Here is a 17,304-nt window from a genome sequence, read left to right on the forward strand (position 1 = left end):
TTATTATATGGTATTACTATTAGTATTATATTGTATAACATAAGATTATTATCAATATTATATGTATATACAATATATTATATTATTAAAACTGATATAAAATATTATATTATAAAACTGAGGGTGGGGGCCAGGTAAATAACCTTGGAGGGCCGCATCCGGCCCCCCGGGCCTTAGTTTGGGGACCCCTGCTCTACATCATAGTTTACGCTTCCTCGCTTTATGAATTTGTAGGGACATTTTTAGAAATTTTACAAATCTTTAGCTACATTGTAGAACATGTATAATCCATAGCTACATTTGTAGAAACTTTATAATCCATAGCTACATTTGTAGAAACTTTATAATCCATAGCTACATTTGTAGAAACTTTATAATCGATAGCTACATTTGTAGAAACTTTATAATCCATAGCTACATTTGTAGAAACTTTATAATCCATAGCTACATTTGTAGAAACTTTATAAGCCATAGATACATTTTAGGAAATGTACGAATCGATAGCTACAATTCATAGCTATATTGGGTTGCTGCTGTGAGTTTTCCGTGCTGTCTGACCGATTTCCAGAAGCATTCTCTCCTGACGTTTCACCCACATCTATGAGATAAGTTGTGAAGTTTGTTAGAAACTAGGCAAGTGGGATTTATATATCTGTGGAGTGTCTGTGGTGGGAGAAAGAACTCTTGTCTCCCAAATCGGGATTTTAATATTATTGTGTATATTGACTTTTATGACTGTTTTAAATCATGTTGAAGTTTTACTGCTCGGTTTAATGTTTTATCTGATTTGTGCTGTCGTGTCTGGGCATGGCCCCATGTAAGCCGCCCCGAGTCCCTCCGGGGAGATGGGGCGGGATATAAGAATAAAATTATTATTATTATTATTATTATTATTATTATTATTATTATTATTATTATTGTCTGTTGGAGGCAAGTATTAATATTGCCATTGGCCACCTTGATTAGCATTGAATAGCCTTGCAACTTCAAAGCTTGGATGCTTCCTGCCTAGGGGAATCCTCTGTTGGGAGGTGATTACCTGGCCCTGATGGTTTCTTGCCTGGAATTCTCATGTTTTTGAGTTGTTTTTTATTTATTGCCATGATTTTAGAGTTTTTTTAAAATACTGGTAGCCATATTGTGTTCATTTTCATGGTTTCCTCCTTTTTCTTGAAATTGTCCACATTCTTCTTGTGAATTTCAGTGGCTTCGCTGTGTCGTCTGACATGGTGGTTGTAAGAGTGGTCCAGCATTTCTGTGTTCTCAAATAATATGCTGTGTCCAGGTGGGTTCAATCACCACCCAACAAAGGATTCCCCCAGGCAGGAAGCAGCCAGGCTTTGAAGCTGCAAGGCTATTCAATGCTAATCAAGGTGGTCAATCGCAACATTCACACCTGCCTCAAACAGACAAGAGTTCTTTCTTTCTCTCACCCTGGACCTTCCACACATATAGAAACCCCACTTGAATAGTTCCCAACAGACCTCACAACATCCGAGGATGCCTGCCATAGATGTGGGCGAAACATCAGGAGAGAATGCTTCTGGAACATGGCCATACAGCCCGGAAAACTCACAGTAACCCAGTGATTCTGGCAATGAAAGCCATCAGCAACACATAGCTACATTGTAGAAAAATTACAAATCTATAGTTACATTGGAGAAACTTTAAGAATCAATGGCTACATTGGGAGAAACTTAATGAATTTGTAGCAGCTACAGTAGAGTCTCACTTATCCAAGCTTCACTTATCCAAGGTTCTGTATTATCCAAGGCAGTCTTAGTTGTCATTGTTTTTGTAGTCAATGTTGCAATGTTTTGGTGCTAAATTCGTAAATACAGTAATTACAGTAGACTCTCACTTATCCAAGCATCACTTATCCAAGCTTCTGGATTATCCAAGCCATTTTTGTAGTCAATGTTTTCAATATATCCTGATATTTTGGTGCTAAATTCGTAAATACAGTAATTACAACATAACATTACTGCGTATTGAACTACTTTTTCTGTCAAATTTGTTGTATAACATGATGTTTTGGTGCTTAATTTGTAAAATCATAACCTAATTTGATGTTTAATAGGCTTTTCCTTAATCCCTCCTTATTATCCAAGATAATCGCTTATCCAAGCTTCTGCCGGCCTGTTTAGCTTGGATAAGTGAGACTCTACTTTAATACATAACATTACTGTGTATTGAACTGCTTTTTCTGTCAATTTCTTGTAAAACATGATGTTTTGGTGCTTAATTTGTAAAATCATAACCTAATTTTATGTTTAATAGGCTTTTCCTTAATCCCTCCTTATTATCCAAGATATTCGTTTATCCAAGCTTCGGCCAGCCCGTTTATCTTGGATAAGTGAGGCTCGACTGTAGTATTTTAGTAGTTTTATCCTTTACAATTTTATCTTGTAAATCGCCTAGAGCATCTGGGATGGAGGGCGATTAATAAGTAATTAAATGATGATGATGATGATGATTTTAGAAAATGTACAAATGAGGAGCTGCATTGTAGAAATATCCCCTTATAAAGACATAACTTCCCAATAGATTTTGGGAATTGTTTTTATACAAAATATTCAAGAGCTGCTCCATTATTCCCCCCTTTTGAAAAGCGATGGTTTACAGAAGCTTTAGCAAAACCATTGTATGTGTGTGTGTGTGTGTGTGTGTGTGTGTGTATATATATATATATATATATATATATATTTGATCCCATGTTGTAATAACTTTAACACAGGCTTCTGTAATATTTCTGATTGAATTATTTAGAATGAGCTCTCAATTTATAACTGCGTTAAATCTTCAAAAAGGTCTTAACTGTATACTGGAATACTATTTATATTATATAAATATTTATATGTTATTATATTTTTTATATTATTGCAATTTCAGGTTCCCAGATAAGGGATGTTCCAGCTGTGTTCTTTCCAAATGATAAAGAAGGAAAGCCTAGGAATCTATCTGCTTTGTCACAGAGGTATATTTGCATCACCGCAAAGTGACATTTCAGGAGCATCAAGTCAATCTTTGCAGGGCCAAGGGTGGGCTCTGCTTTTGGGCCTTTCTGCACAAAAGCACCACATACACACAGCCCTGGAGATATAGGAGAACGTGGTTCATTTGCAATGTAGGGAGAACATCACATCCATTGCATGCACCGGAGACAAAAGGTCTGTATCCCACACTGATGCATATGTATAAACTTGCAAGGGTTTATGGACATATGCGGCGATACAGTTGCATAACAGTGCGTTGGAGCCAATCTCAAGGGTGAAGGAGATCTCAGAATTTCAGCTTGCATTCAGAAGACTTTGCTAGGTGAAAAGCATGGCATGCTGTGGTCTTCTCATTCACAGAATTGAGTGTCATGATCTTTGTCAGCAAGCGCTGACAAAGAACAGGTGCCAGCCATAAGACCTCAATTACCCTCTGGTATGTGAGAGCCCCTATATAAATGGGCTACAGAGAAGATTCTGGTATTCTGTACAATAAAAACCTGTTGGAATCTACCCAGCGTGTGTCTTGGTGCTTTCTTCTGGTGGAAGACTTACCCACAGCACAACTGGAAGAAGAGAACCTAACATTGAGTCAAAAATCAACACCAATCGTTGTTGTCGTACTAATAAGGTGGGCTTTGCACTGATTTCCCAGGACAAAGAGAGCAAGGACTCTATGGCTGGTGCTCCATTGGCACGTTATCCCATTTTAAGAGCATATGGGCAATTTCTTAGTATCTTTTGCCATTATGAAGCCACACAAACATGGCAGACCTGGTTGAGAGAGATTGCATCACAAAACAACTTGTGTTTATGAAGATCCCCCAGGATAAAGAACAGGCTTGAAAACCCATTGAGCCCCCGGTGGTGCAACAGATTAAAGCCTTGTCTTGATATCTTGAAGGTGGGGTTGCTGACCTGAAGGTTGCCAGTTTGAATCTAACCTGGGGAGAGTGTGGATGAGCTCCCTCTGTCAGCTCCAGCTCCATGCAGGGACACGAGAGAAGCCTCCCAAAAGGATGGTAAAAACATCAAAACATCCCTGGGCAACGTCCTTGCAGATGGCCAATTCTCTCTTGCAGTTTCTCAAGTCGCTCCTGATTGGAGGAGTCAGATTTGTTGGATTGGCAAAAGCTGGGGCTCCTATTGTAAGCCCCAGCTTCTGCCAACATAGCAGTTCGAAAACATGCAAACGTGAGTAGATCAATAGGCACCGCTCCAGCAGAAAGGAAACAGCATCCTATGCAATCATGCCAGCTCGAAATCAGATGTGTCTGTAAATAGAAAATTCTAGGTACCACCTAATGCAGGGAGGCTAATTTAATTTATGACACCATAAAACTGCCGATGGCGTTCAGAGAACATGAGGAAGTACTACCAGACGTCCTGGTAGGCATTTACAATTTATGGTGTCCTAAATTAAGTCAAATTAGAATTTTCTGCTTAAGGACACATCTGCTTTCGAGCTGGCATGACTGCATGGGATGATGCTGTTACCTTCCCACTGGAGCCCTAGTACTTCCTCATGTTCTCCGCATGCCATTGGCAGTTTTATGGTGTCATAAATCAAGTTAAATTAGCCTCCCCACATTAAGCGGTACCTAGAATTTTCTACTGCTTTCGAGCTGGCATGACTGCCTGGAATGCTGTTACCTTTCCACCAGAGCGGTACCTATTGATCTACTCACATTTGCATGTTTTCGAACTGTTAGGTTGGCAGAAGCTGGGGCTAAGAGTAGGAGCTCACTCCGCTCCCTGGAACTGAACTGCTGATCTTTCAGTGAGCAAGTTCAGCAGCTCAGCGGTTTAACCTGCTGTGCCACCGGGGGCTCTGAGTGCTCTAGGATGAGGAAATCCCTCATGGTCGGAGGATCCGAAAGGGACGACTTACCCAGCCGCAGCCGATCTCGTGGGAACTCCCATTTGCTGCTGTCGTACGGGAGGCGTTCGCACTGTTCATCGAGTGGCATCTCTTCCGGATCCATGATGATAGACAAGTACCCCGTCTTAATGTCGGTGGCATCCGGCTGCAATGGGTTGGGGGCAGAGAAAAGCTCTCCCTTAGCTTGGATTGGATTCAGAATGACTCCAGTGAAATGTCAAGTTGCCAATTGCACATACAAGCGCATGGAGATACAAATGCACATTGGGTTGCACAACATTAATATTCACATTTAAACCTCTAGATTCTCCAGTGCAACTCAATGCTCAACTTCCATTGGATGTCACCATAGTGTTGACCTAGAGTGCATCTACACTGTCCATTTAATGCGGTTTGACTTCCCACCGCTTTAAGTGCTATGGCGCAATGCTATACAATTCTTGGGAGTTGTGGTTTGAAACACTTTCTTTGGCAGAGAAGGCTAAAACATTTGCAAAACTCCAACCCCACGACCCCATAGCATTCAACCATGGTACTTGAAGTGGGTCAAACTGAATTAATTCGACAATGGTTCCCAATCTTTGTGCTTCCAAGTGTTTTGGACTTCAACTCCTAGAAATCCCAGCCAGTTTTCCAGTTGTTAGGAACTGTGGAAGCTGAAGTCCAAAGCACCTGGAGGTCCAAAGGTTGGGAACCACAGATTCAACCTTAAAGATTCTGAGAAATCCACAAAAGTCTAGTCCACAAATCTGGAGGCCCCATTGTATAACCAGTAACCTGCTTAGTCACCAATGGTGAGTCAAAGGCAATTCCAAGGCCACAACAATGCAAGCAAAGAGATTTGTTTTTGTAAAATAAAAATCACTTATATAACATTTGAGAAAAGGAACAAGTAAGGGTTGTTGTTGTTGATGATGATAATGAAACAATAGATTTCTGTTTTGCAGATCTATGCCACACATCAGAAACATGAATTATTATCCAGGTAAACATGATGCAACAAATCTTCAATGCCAAATGACCATTGTTCCAGATGCTAAAGTAGATGGTTTTTCCTACCCAAAGGGTCTCCAAGGAGAGCCATTTCTAAGCCTCTTACTTTTCTTAGTTTCCGGATGAAGAGGGTCAAGAGAAGCCAGAAGAGAGTTGCCGCCAGTCCCGTGCAAACCAAAATGATGACTTCGATATTGGACTTTTCCTCTGAGCCTGAAAGGAAGACATACAGTGACACATCATCTCAGTGCGGCAGGTCGTAAACATCACATGCAAATAAGAACCGTTGCTAAAGTTTCATTAGGGATTGCAATTGTGCATGAATTTTGCAGATGTTTATGACACCCAATATAGAGAAAGTCAGGGTTGAATTAAGGATGCAATTCTTCCTCAAATTCTCACTTCAAGCATTTTGGTTTTCTTGCTTCCAGAGTGTCGATGCACACAAAGTCTCTGGTTTTGAAGCCTATTCGGGACTTTTCTGCACAAAATGCACTCTCTCTTGTTTTGCACAGAAAACAGCACTTCCTATGCAGGAAACAGCCTTTCATGCAGCAAAATAATAGGCAATGGATACCTATCCTTTTTCAATCTGGCATTTTCTAGTTGTTTTAGACTCAAAATCTCATTGGACTTCACTGCTGACTTAGCTAGTTGAGACTGGTGGGAGTTGTAGTACGGGACGGGTATACTGCAAAGAAGATACACATTTTGGCAAGGTTCCTTCTAGCCAAGTGTTTCCCAGTCTAATGCTCTTCAGGACTCCAAATCCCATCATCCATTATCATTGGCTTTAATGGCTAGGGATGGGAGCTGTGGTCCAACAACGTCATGAGAGTCAAAGGCCAGAATGTGTGTTTTCTGGGCTATATGACCATGTTCCGGAAGCATTCTCTTCTGACGTTTCACCCACATCTATGTCAGGCATCATCCAACTTCTGAGGATGCCTACCATAGATGTGGGTGAAACGTCAGGAGAGAATGCCACCCAATGTCTGTAGAGTTACAAGATTTGGGGCCCAACTTCAATTGCATTCAATGAGACACTGGATTAAAGGACACTCCACCTTTTCACCTTGGAACCTCACCTTCGATTTTAATAAAGGCCTGGGTGCTGTCTTGGCCCATTTCATTGACTGCCTTGCATTCGTAGTGGCCTTCGTCATCCTTTTTCACCCGCTCAATCACCAGCGTGTTGTTTTCCATGGAAATCCCTGAAATTGAAATTGATTTTGCAAGAAATGATCAAACAGTTGGCTTTCATTACAGAAAAGTCATTAGTGACCTTTTGCAAAGTCTGGAAACCCCTTGTACACAAGAAAGAAAGGAAGGAAGGAAGGAAGGAAGGAAGGAAGGAAGGAAGGAAGGAAGGAAGGAAGGAAGGAAGGAGAAAGAAAAGGAAGGAAGGAAGGAAGGAAGGAAGAAGAAAGAAAAAGGAAGGAAGGAAGGAAGGAAGGAAGGAAGGAAGGAAGGAAGGAAGGAAGGAAGGAAGGAAGGAAGGAAGGAAGAAGAAAGAAAAGGAAGGAAGGAAGGAAGGAAGGAAGGAAGGAAGGAAGGAAGGAAGGAAGGAAGGAAGAAGAAAGAAGAAGGAAGGAAGGAAGGAAGGAAGGAAGGAAGGAAGGAAGGAAGGAAGGAAGGAAGGAAGGAAGGAAGAAGAAAGGAAAAAGAAAGAAAAGGAAGGAAGGAAGGAAGAAAAAAGAAAGGAAGGAAGGAAGGAAGAAGAAAGGAAGAAAGAAAGAAAAGGAAGGAAGGAAGAAAGGAAGGAAGGAAGAAAAAAGAAAAAGGAAGGAAGAAGAAAGGAAGAAAGAAAGAAAAGGAAGGAAGGAAGGAAGAAAAGAAGAAAGGAAGGATGGAAGAAAGAAAGGAAGAAGGAAGGAAGGAAGGAAGGAAGACGAAAGGAAGAAAGGAAGACGAAAGAAAGGAAGGAAGATGAAAGGAAGAAAGGAAGAAAAGAAGAAACGAAGACAAAAGGAAGACAAAATGAAGAAAGAAAGGTCAATGGAAGAAAGGAAGGAAGGAAGGAAATAAATGAGTGTATAACTTTGGGTATTGCTGGATTAAACAGAGCAGACCTTTTGAAAATAATAATAATAATAATAATAATAATAATAATAATAATAATAATAATAATATGTTATTATGGAAATTTATTTATTTATCATATCAGAAGTGAATTGAGAGTAGTTATAATGTATTTTTTTAAAAACACAAAGTTAAAACTTGACATTATACTATTCCCAGACGAATAATAATAGGCACTGCCAGTCTGATAAATATTTTGATAATACAGTAGAGTCTCACTTATCCAACATAAATGGGCCGGCAGAATGTTGGATAAGCGAATATGTTGGATAATAAGGAAGCATTAAGGAAAAGCCTATTAAACATCAAATTAGGTTATGATTTTACAAATGAAGCACCAAAACATCATGTTAGAAAACACATTTGGTAGAAAAAGTAGTTCAATACGCAGTAATGCTATGTAGTAATTACTGTATTTATGAATTTAGCACCAAAATATCACGATATATTGAAAACATTGACTACAAAACTGCGTTAGATAATCCAGAATGTTGGATAAGTGAGACTCTACTGTACTTGACAAATAACTTCAGTGGCTGGAGTTTATGGAAATCTTTAAATGCTGTAAGTTTTTTTTTAATTATTTGATAGGTTAATTTTTTTTTTTACCCTGCCTCCATCTCCCCACAGGGAAGGCTAACATGGTGCCAAGCCCAAATAACCGCAATAAAACAAGATAAAATACATTCAAAACAAAACAAGCATCATCACCGAGAAAATGTAAAGAGATGCACCCAGTGGCCCAAGCTATTTCTACCTTACATTTCTTGGATGCTTTTTCTAAGCAAATCGGTTTTGCCAAGGAGTTGTCATTGCACGCGCACAAAAAGCAGAACCCACCGGGAAAGGCATGCGAAGGGGAATCGATGTACACACTATTGTTGTTATTTTTTTTTTTTGCAACATCCTTAACACAAGCCCTGTGTGCATGTTCCCATGCCGAGCGGACAACATTTCCCCGGAGGTGAGATTTCTCTCTCTCTCCAGATATTTTTTTTAACTGTATAGACTTTTACTGTTTCTATTCTACCAATCAGTTGTGTTTTTGCCATTGTTTTTAAAAATATTTTTATTTTTAATGTAGATATAATAAAGATTAATTATACATCGAAAGTGGGAGAACATTAATTTTTGTAGAAAAGTAGGAAGAGAAAATAGAGGGGGAAAAAATAAGATTTTTTTTTAAAAAAAAGAATATAAAATTGACTTCCATCATGCTTTTGCTGGTTCTTAAACTCAGTCATAATTAATGTCTTATTATGGTAATACAGTTTTATTGTGTTTTAGCGTATTGTTTATTGCTTGTTGTTTATACTGTTTTAATTGTTTTTAATTTGCCTTTTGTTTTGTATTGTTATATTGTATATTGTGTGTGTTGAGGCCTTGGCCTTTGTAAGCCGCATCGAGTCCTTCGGGAGATGCTAGCGGGGTACAAATAAAGTTTAATAATAATAATAATAATAATAATAATAATAATACAGTACAGTCTAACTTATTCAACATAAACGGGCCGGCAGAATGTTGGATAAGCGGATATGTTGGATAATAAGGAGGCATTAAGGAAAAGCCTATTAAACATCAAATTAGGTTATGATTTTACAAATTAAGCACCAAAACATCATGTTATACAACAAATTTGACAGAAAACATAGTTCAATACGCAGTAATGCCATGTAGTAAATCCTGTATTTACGAATTTAGACCAAAATATCACGATATATTGAAAACATTGACTACAAAAATGCGTTGGATAATCCAGAACGTTGGATAAGCGAGACTCTACTGTACTTCTGTCATGATACAGCCGCCTCTTAAAGAGCCACACACACAATAAAAGTTCTTAAATGTTTATTAAATGATGTTTTAAACTACAACGACAACAACTTCTTCCTCTTCGTCTTCTTACCCTGGAAGTGAGTAATTTCAGCTGATGAGATTTAATTTCATCTGCTTTAAATAGTTTTTAACTAGGTCCCAATTAGTTTCCTTCTTAGGTAAACCCTGGTTTGGTGATAACCAGTAAGTCAAGCTATCCATATTCATAATCTCTAAAACTTTGTGTAACTAGTCCTCTTTTTTCGGTATTTCTTTTTGTCTCCACATCCTGGCGTAAACCATCCTAGCTGCTGTAACCAAGAAATTAAACAAAATCTCTTTGTTTTCTTATCATTTTCTATATTTAGCATTCCCCGCAGAAAAAAAAATCCAGTTCTCTTTGGATTTTAATTTTTTTTAGTATCAGTTGTATGGCTTCCTTTTATATCTTTCCAAAAGGGTTGCGCTTTCGGGCAGGTCCACCAAATATGAAAAAAAAAGTTTCAGTTTGTTGTTTGAATTTCCAACATTTATCTGATGTGTTCTTGTAACTTTTTGAGATTTTGTATGCCGTAATATACCATCTACATTGCACTTTAAAACAATTTTATTTCAAGTCATATGGATAAGTGTATTTGAGCCTTTGGTTCCAGGCTTTTATTTATTTATTTATTTATTTATTTACAGTACAGTAGAGTCTCACTTATCCAACATTCGCTTATCCAACGTTCTGGATTATCCAACGCATTTTTGTAGTCAATGTTTTCAATACATCGTGATATTTTGGTGCTAAATTCGTAAATACACTAATTACTACGCAGAATTACTGCGTATTGAACTACTTTTTCTGTCAAATTTGTTGTTTAACATGATATTTTGGTGCTTCATTTGTAAAATCATAACCTAATTTGGTGTTTAATAGGCTTCTCCTTAATCTCTCCTTATTATCCAACATATTCGCTTATCCAACATTCTGCTGGCCCGTTTATGTTGGATAAGTGAGACTCTACTGTATTTATATTCCTCCCTTCTTTCTCACCCCGAAGGGAACTCAGGGCGGATTACAATGAACACATATATGGCAAACATTCAATGCCAACAGACAAACAACATATATAGACAGACACAGAGGCATTTAACTTTTTTTTTCCAGCTTCATGATTCCGGCCACAGGGGGAGCTGTTGTTTCACCGTCCAGTAGTGGCTGTACTTCCTCATTCCTTTCCTCGGGTTTTGCTGGCAGTTTTATGGTGTTGTAAATTAGTTAAATTAGCCACCCCTCATAAAGCATAAAGCGTACCTAAATTTCCCTATTTGACAGATGCAACTGTCTTTCGGGGCTGCATAGGTCAACAGCAAGCCGGGCTATTTAATGGCCGGGGGCTTAACCCGACCCGGGCTTCGAACTCATGACCTCTTGGTCAGTAATGATTTATTGCAGCTGGTTACTAGCCAGCTGCGCCACAGCCCGGCCCCAATGCTTTAAATCAATTTGGTGGCCGACATTCTGGGCCCATTTCACCATACATTCTTTTATTTGTTCTTTCTCTGTGGGCCATTCTAGTAATTTTTTTTTTTAAAATTTTAGTCATCAGTTTTTTTCTCCGTTTTCATCATACTGTCCCAAAAACCAGTATGCCTTGCCTGCAAATCCTTAACACAAGCCCTGTGTGCCAAGCGGGCAAAGTTTCCCCGAGGTGAGATTTCTCTCCTTCCAGATATTTTATTGATGTTTCCATTGGCTGGGTGAGTTACATGCTTGTCCCTCTGGAATTATTTATGGAATTCCAGGCGTTGCAAAGAGTTTTTTTTTTAATTTCCCCCCTTAGAACAGCCTGCTCTGAATTATAGATGTCTCCGCTCTCCGCCGAACCCAAAGAGGAAAATTAAAGATGTAAAGAAGAACGGGGAGGAAAGCGAAGATGTGCATCCTTTTTTTAAATACCAAATGCTATTACTCGGATCCAAGGATGGCAAAGATCTCTGATGGAGGAAGACAAGGTGCTATTTTAAGGTCAACGAATGCACTCGTTTTGTCCGGCCACACGTTGCTGTGGCTTATGCTTTCAGAGTGTTGTTCTTTATTTACTGTCCTGATTTTAGAGATTATATTGTTCTGTGTTATTATATCACAGTAATTATTACATATTGTATTTATAATCTTTTATTATCTGCTTAGAACTGGATTATATGAGGCCCCTTCTACACAGCTGCATGAAATGCACACTGAAGTGGATTATATGGCAGTGTGGAGTCCAGATAATCCAGTTCAAAACAGATAATATCTATATATATAAAAGAGTGATGGCATCACGGCGACCGACAAAACAACAAAACTACAGGCCCCCCAACCTCGAAATTTGACAACACAACCCCTCATCCACGCCTCTACGTTCATACAACAAAAAATAAAAATAAAGTCCTAATTAGAGGGAGAGGAATAATTGTTTTTATCCAATGGCTGCCAGTAGAAGGCTAAGCTCCGCCCACTTGGTCTCCTAGCAACCCACTCAGCCCAGGGGACAGGCAGAGTTAGGCCTCACTTAGGCCTCTTCCACACTGCCTATCAAATACAGATTATCTGATTTGAACTGGATTATATGGCAGTGTAGACTCAAGGCCCTTCCACCCAGCTATGTAACCCATTTAGAATCTTATATTATCTGCTTTCAACTGGATTATCTTGACTCCATGCTGCCATATAATCCACTTCAGTGTGCAGTCGGACACAACTGGACTTAATGTCAGGAGAAAACCTTTGCCCTTGACCTTAACTACCACCAATTTCTCAAGACTTTATTTCCCATACCACCATACTTTGCCACAGCATGGCCGGGCACAGCTAGTATAAGATTATAAATGGGTTATATAGCTGTGTGGAAGGGCCTGGAGTCTACACTGCCATATACTGTAATCCAGTTAAAATCTGATAATCTGTATTTTATAGGCAGTGTGGAAAAGGCCCGGGCTGTGGCGCAGGTGGGAGAGCAAGCCAGCTGCAATTAACTGCAATGAATCACTCTGATCAGGAGGTCATGAGTTCGAGGCCCCACGGAGCCTATGTTTGTTTGTCTTTGTTCTATGTTAAAAGGCATTGAATGTTTGCCTATATGTGTAATGTGATCCGCCCTGAGTCCCCTCCGGGGTGAGAAAGAAGGGCGGAATATAAATGCTGTAAATAAATAAATAAAATAAGTGAGGCCTAACTCTGCCTGTCCCCTGGGCTGAGTGGGTTGCTAGGAGACCAAGTGGGTGGAGCTTAGCCTTCTAACTGGCAGCAATTGGATAAATACAATTATTCCTCTCCCTCTAATTAGGACTTTATTTTTCTTTTCCTTTTGTTGTATGAACGTAGAGGCATGGATGAGGGGTTGTGCTGCCAAGTTTAGTGTTTCAGGGATATGTAGTTTTGTTGTTTTGTCCTAGGCCGAAATTTCATTACCCTTTTATATATATAGATTCGTTGCTTTTAAAACACAACATGTGTTTATTCTTGTCCTGGGGGCGAGCACAGAAAATGGCAACTGCTGGGTGCCCAAAATGATCTTGGGAAAAATCCTGTTTTTCTCTCGCTTTCTCTGACGGCATTTCAGCTGTGACAGATGCCTTTTGGATTAGCATTTTTAACACAACACACACAGACAATAATTCCCAGAGCTGTGTAAAAAAACAAAACAAGGATGAAAGGACACGTCTCTGCTTTTATGGATCCCCTTGGCAGGCCTTGGTGGAAAGAGTATTTACTTTTGAAGAGTGTGAGTATTTTATCTGTGTTTATTGGTGTTTTCACTGTGTTTTATGAGTTGCAAGAGATGCTGGAGTTGTGCATATTTGTAGGCAGAAGTGCCTTGGTCGAGCCAGGCTTTTGGGATGAAGGCCAAGAGAGAGAGATCAAACCAAGCAACAGATATATTTGGAATCCTGTTTAAAGCAAACCCATTGGATCCACTGTTGACTGGTAGATCAACATGGAGGTAAATACAATGATTTGATGGGGGTCTGTTTTAGCCAGATCCAATGAACCCTATATTAGTCGATTTAAAATAGGATTATTATTATTATTATTATTAGTAGTAGTAGTAGTAGTATGACACAGCAAACAAGATAGATATTCTGGATTATTATTATATTATTATTATTATTATTATGACACAGCAAACAAGTTAGATATGCTGGATTTCATTTCACAAAATCACAAGTCGAACTCTTCCCAAGTGTCTAGGACTGTGTGATGTATTTTCGGATGATGTGTGCAGATCCCAGTCGGGTGGCCTTTTGCAGTTGGCAGATCGTAATTTTGTCAATGTCTATTGTTTCCAAATGCCGGCTGAGATCTTTTGGCACGGCACCCAGTGTGCCCATCACCACTGGGACCACCTGTACTGGTTTCTGCCAGAGTCTGCCAGTTCAATCTTGAGGTCCTGAGAGCGGCTGAGTTTTTCCTGTTGTTTTTCATCAATGCGACTGTCACCTGGGATGGCGACATCAATGATCCAAACCTTTTTCTTTTCCACAACCGTGATGTCTGGTGTGTTGTGTTCCAGAACTTTGTCAGTCTGGATTCGGAAGTCCCACAGTATCTTTGCGTGCTCATTCTCCAAGACTTTTGCAGGTTTGTGATCCCACCAGTTCTTTGCTGCTGGGAGGTGGTACTTGAGGCATAACTTCCAATGGATCATTTGGGCCACATAGTTGTGCCTCTGTTTGTAGTCTGTCTGTGCGATTTTCTTACAGCAGCTGAGGATGTGATCAATGGTTTCGTCGGTTTCCTTGCACAGTCTGCATTTTGGGTCATCAGCTGATTTTTCGATCTTGGCCTGAATTGCCTTTGTCCTGATGTCTTGCTCCTGGGCTGCAAGGATCAGGCCTTCTGTCTCCTTCTTCAGGGTCCCATTCGTGAGCCATAGCCAGGTCTTCTATTATTATTATTATTATTATTATTATTATTATTAATGGCCTTTGTCCTGATGTCTTGCTCCTGGGCTGCAAGGATCAGGCCTTCTGTCTCCTTCTTCAGGGTCCCATTCGTGAGCCAGAGCCAGGTCTTCTCCTTATCAGCCTTTCCTTCAATTTTGTCAAGGAACTTTCCATGCAATGTTTTGTTGTGCCAGCTGTCAGCTCTAGTTTGTAGTGCGGTTTTCTTGTACTGATTTTTTTTGTCTGCTGTGCTTTGAGGAGTTTCTGATTTTTGACTTCAATCAAAGCAGGTTCTTCACTTTGCTTTACATCTTCTGCCAGGGCATGTTCTTCTTCTTTGACTGCTTGTTTTACTTGTAAGAGTTATTATTGTTGTTGTTATTATTATTATTTTATTTTGACACAGCAAACAAGATAGATATGCTGGATTTCATATCACAAAATCACAAGTCGAACACTTCCCAAGTGTCTAGTTCTGTGTGATGTATTATTATTATTATTATTATTATTATTATTATTATTATTATTATTATTATTGGCAAATAAGGAATCAGCCATACTGTGTGGGTCTCCTTTGTATATCATTGGAGTGGATATATGGAGGTCCTGGAACCAATAGACCAAACCCTCTTTATGGCATCAAATAATCACTTCTTTCCAGGATGAAGAGGAGGAACCATTGGGGAGAAGAAGCATCCTTTGGGTTCGGCCACTTAACCAATTACAGATACACCTAACAGCACCCCATATTTGACAGTTTTGCTTGCAAGAAGGTCTTGGGGGACTTTGTCAAAGGCCTTGCTGAAATCAATGAAAATTATTATTATGGAAACGATGTCCCTTGGTTCTTATCTTGGTTCTTATCTGTTGCTTCTTTTAGCCATTGACAAAACAAGCAGAATAGCATGATGGCACCAAACATGTGAGGAAACAAGGGCTCACCTGAAGCCGGGGCGATGGGGTTGCCGTTCTTGAGCCACGCGATCACCGGTTGGGGCGTCCCATGGGCCCGGCACTCAAGGACGATCTTCCCGCTGACGTTCACCTCCAAGTCGGTGAAGTTCTCCATAATGTGAGGGACGGTCTTAACTGCAAAGAAAGTGAAAGAAGAGCTCTCTGATGTCAACAAATCCACCTACATACCTCCAATTCTATGTGAATGGACTGCTAATCTGAACGTACCAGAGCCACAGTTGAGCTAAGTCAATGATATAAGTCAATGGCATCCTTGTAGTTACGCAGATGTAAATCTCACATCCACATAGGTCACCTTTTGTGGTCATTATGAAGCTCAGAATCCCGTATCTCCTTCATACAATTCCTCAAACTTTTTACAAATCCACTTTCCTCGTACAATCTGCTCCTGACACAGCCTTGTAGGGTTCAATGGAGATCAAGAGACACGAGGAAAACAACTGGTTATGGGATTGTAACCTGATGCAAAATGATATCCTCAAACTGTGGGTATCTCTAAAAATGACTTTCCAATGATATACTGTATATTTTTCTCTATTATTACATTTATTATTTTTCTCTATTATTTTTGCTACTATTACATTTATTTTACTCTATTTTATTTTTATTATTAATACATTTATTATTTCACTCTGATATTATTATTGAATTAATTATTTTACTCTATATATTATTACATGTATTATTTTACTCTATTATTATTAAAAGGATACATAAGCACATTTACATGGAAGAAGATGAGAATCATGATTTGATCAGAGCTGGACAGTCTTATCTTAAATTTGAGCTTTATGTAAATATTCAAAAACATTTAACCTACTGATGCCTCAATTAATGTAATTTTATTGGTATCTATTTTTATTTCTGAAATTTATCACCCTCGGCTTATACTGGAGTCAATGTTTTCCCAGTTTTTTTTGTGGTAAAATTAGGTGATGGCTTATATTCGGGTCGGCTTATACTCGAGTATATATGGTAGGTCACCTTTGGTGGTCATTATGGAGCTCAGAATCCCGTATCTCCTTCATACAATTCCTCAAACTTCTTACAAATCCACTTTTCCCATACAATCTGCTTCTGACACAGCCTTGTAGGGTTCAATGGAGATCAAGGGACACGAGGAAAACATCTGGTTATGGGATTGTAACCTGATGCAAAATGATATCCTCAAACTGTGGGCATCTCTAAGAATGACTTTCCAATGATATACCTACCTACAGGGTTATAGACCTATAAATCGATGGATATGCATCCATGGACCGAAAAATTTGTTTTTAAAAATCCCAGAAGCAAACCTTGATTTACCATTTGATATAATGGGCCGGGCTGTGGCGCAGCTGGCTAGTAACCAGCTGCAATAAATCACTGCTGAGCGAGAGGTCATGAGTTCGAAGCCTGGATCGGGTTAAGCCCCCAACCATTAAATAGCCCGGCTTGCTGTTGACCTATGCAGCCCCGAAAGAAAGTTGCATCTGTCAATTAGGGAAACTTAGGTACGCTTTATGCAGGAGGCTAATTTAACTAATTTACAACATCATAAAACTGCCATCAAAACACGAGGAAAGGAATGAGGAAGTACAGCCACTAGTGGACAGTGAAGCAACAGCTCCCCCTATGGCCAGAAAACAATGTTAAATGCCTCTG

General features: G+C 39.4%; 2 protein-coding genes across 6 annotated transcripts in view; one reads left to right on the top strand and one right to left on the bottom strand.

Moving 5' to 3' along the window:
* LOC134294124 (uncharacterized) overlaps positions 1-15,692 on the top strand; it is an 88,068-nt gene extending 72,376 nt beyond the window's left edge. Inside the window, exons 4-5 of one of the 3 annotated variants that reach the window (XR_010001098.1) lie at positions 2,893-2,977; positions 15,566-15,692. Coding sequence is in view for 2 of the 3 variants with exons in the window: in XM_062964101.1 (XP_062820171.1) it covers positions 7,113-8,120 (1,008 nt within the window). In the remaining variant the exon portion in view is untranslated. Of the gene's footprint in view, positions 1-2,892; positions 2,978-7,083; positions 8,918-11,597; positions 11,789-15,565 lie in introns of those variants that run through there. The other 2 variants (XM_062964101.1, XM_062964100.1) reach the window with 2 other exon arrangements.
* Positions 1-17,304, bottom strand: part of LOC100563056 (vascular endothelial growth factor receptor kdr-like) — a 180,177-nt gene that overhangs the window by 40,412 nt on the left and 122,461 nt on the right. For all 3 annotated transcript variants that reach the window (XM_062964097.1, XM_062964098.1, XM_062964096.1), the window contains exons 14-17: positions 15,628-15,774; positions 6,960-7,085; positions 5,978-6,084; positions 4,888-5,023 (exon numbers count right to left, since the gene is read on the bottom strand). In XM_062964097.1, coding sequence (XP_062820167.1) covers positions 4,888-5,023; positions 5,978-6,084; positions 6,960-7,085; positions 15,628-15,774 — 516 coding nt within the window. The remainder of the gene's footprint in view (positions 1-4,887; positions 5,024-5,977; positions 6,085-6,959; positions 7,086-15,627; positions 15,775-17,304) is intronic.

Source organism: Anolis carolinensis, unplaced genomic scaffold (assembly GCF_035594765.1).
Source record: "Anolis carolinensis isolate JA03-04 unplaced genomic scaffold, rAnoCar3.1.pri scaffold_12, whole genome shotgun sequence".
NCBI lineage: Eukaryota > Metazoa > Chordata > Lepidosauria > Squamata > Dactyloidae > Anolis > Anolis carolinensis.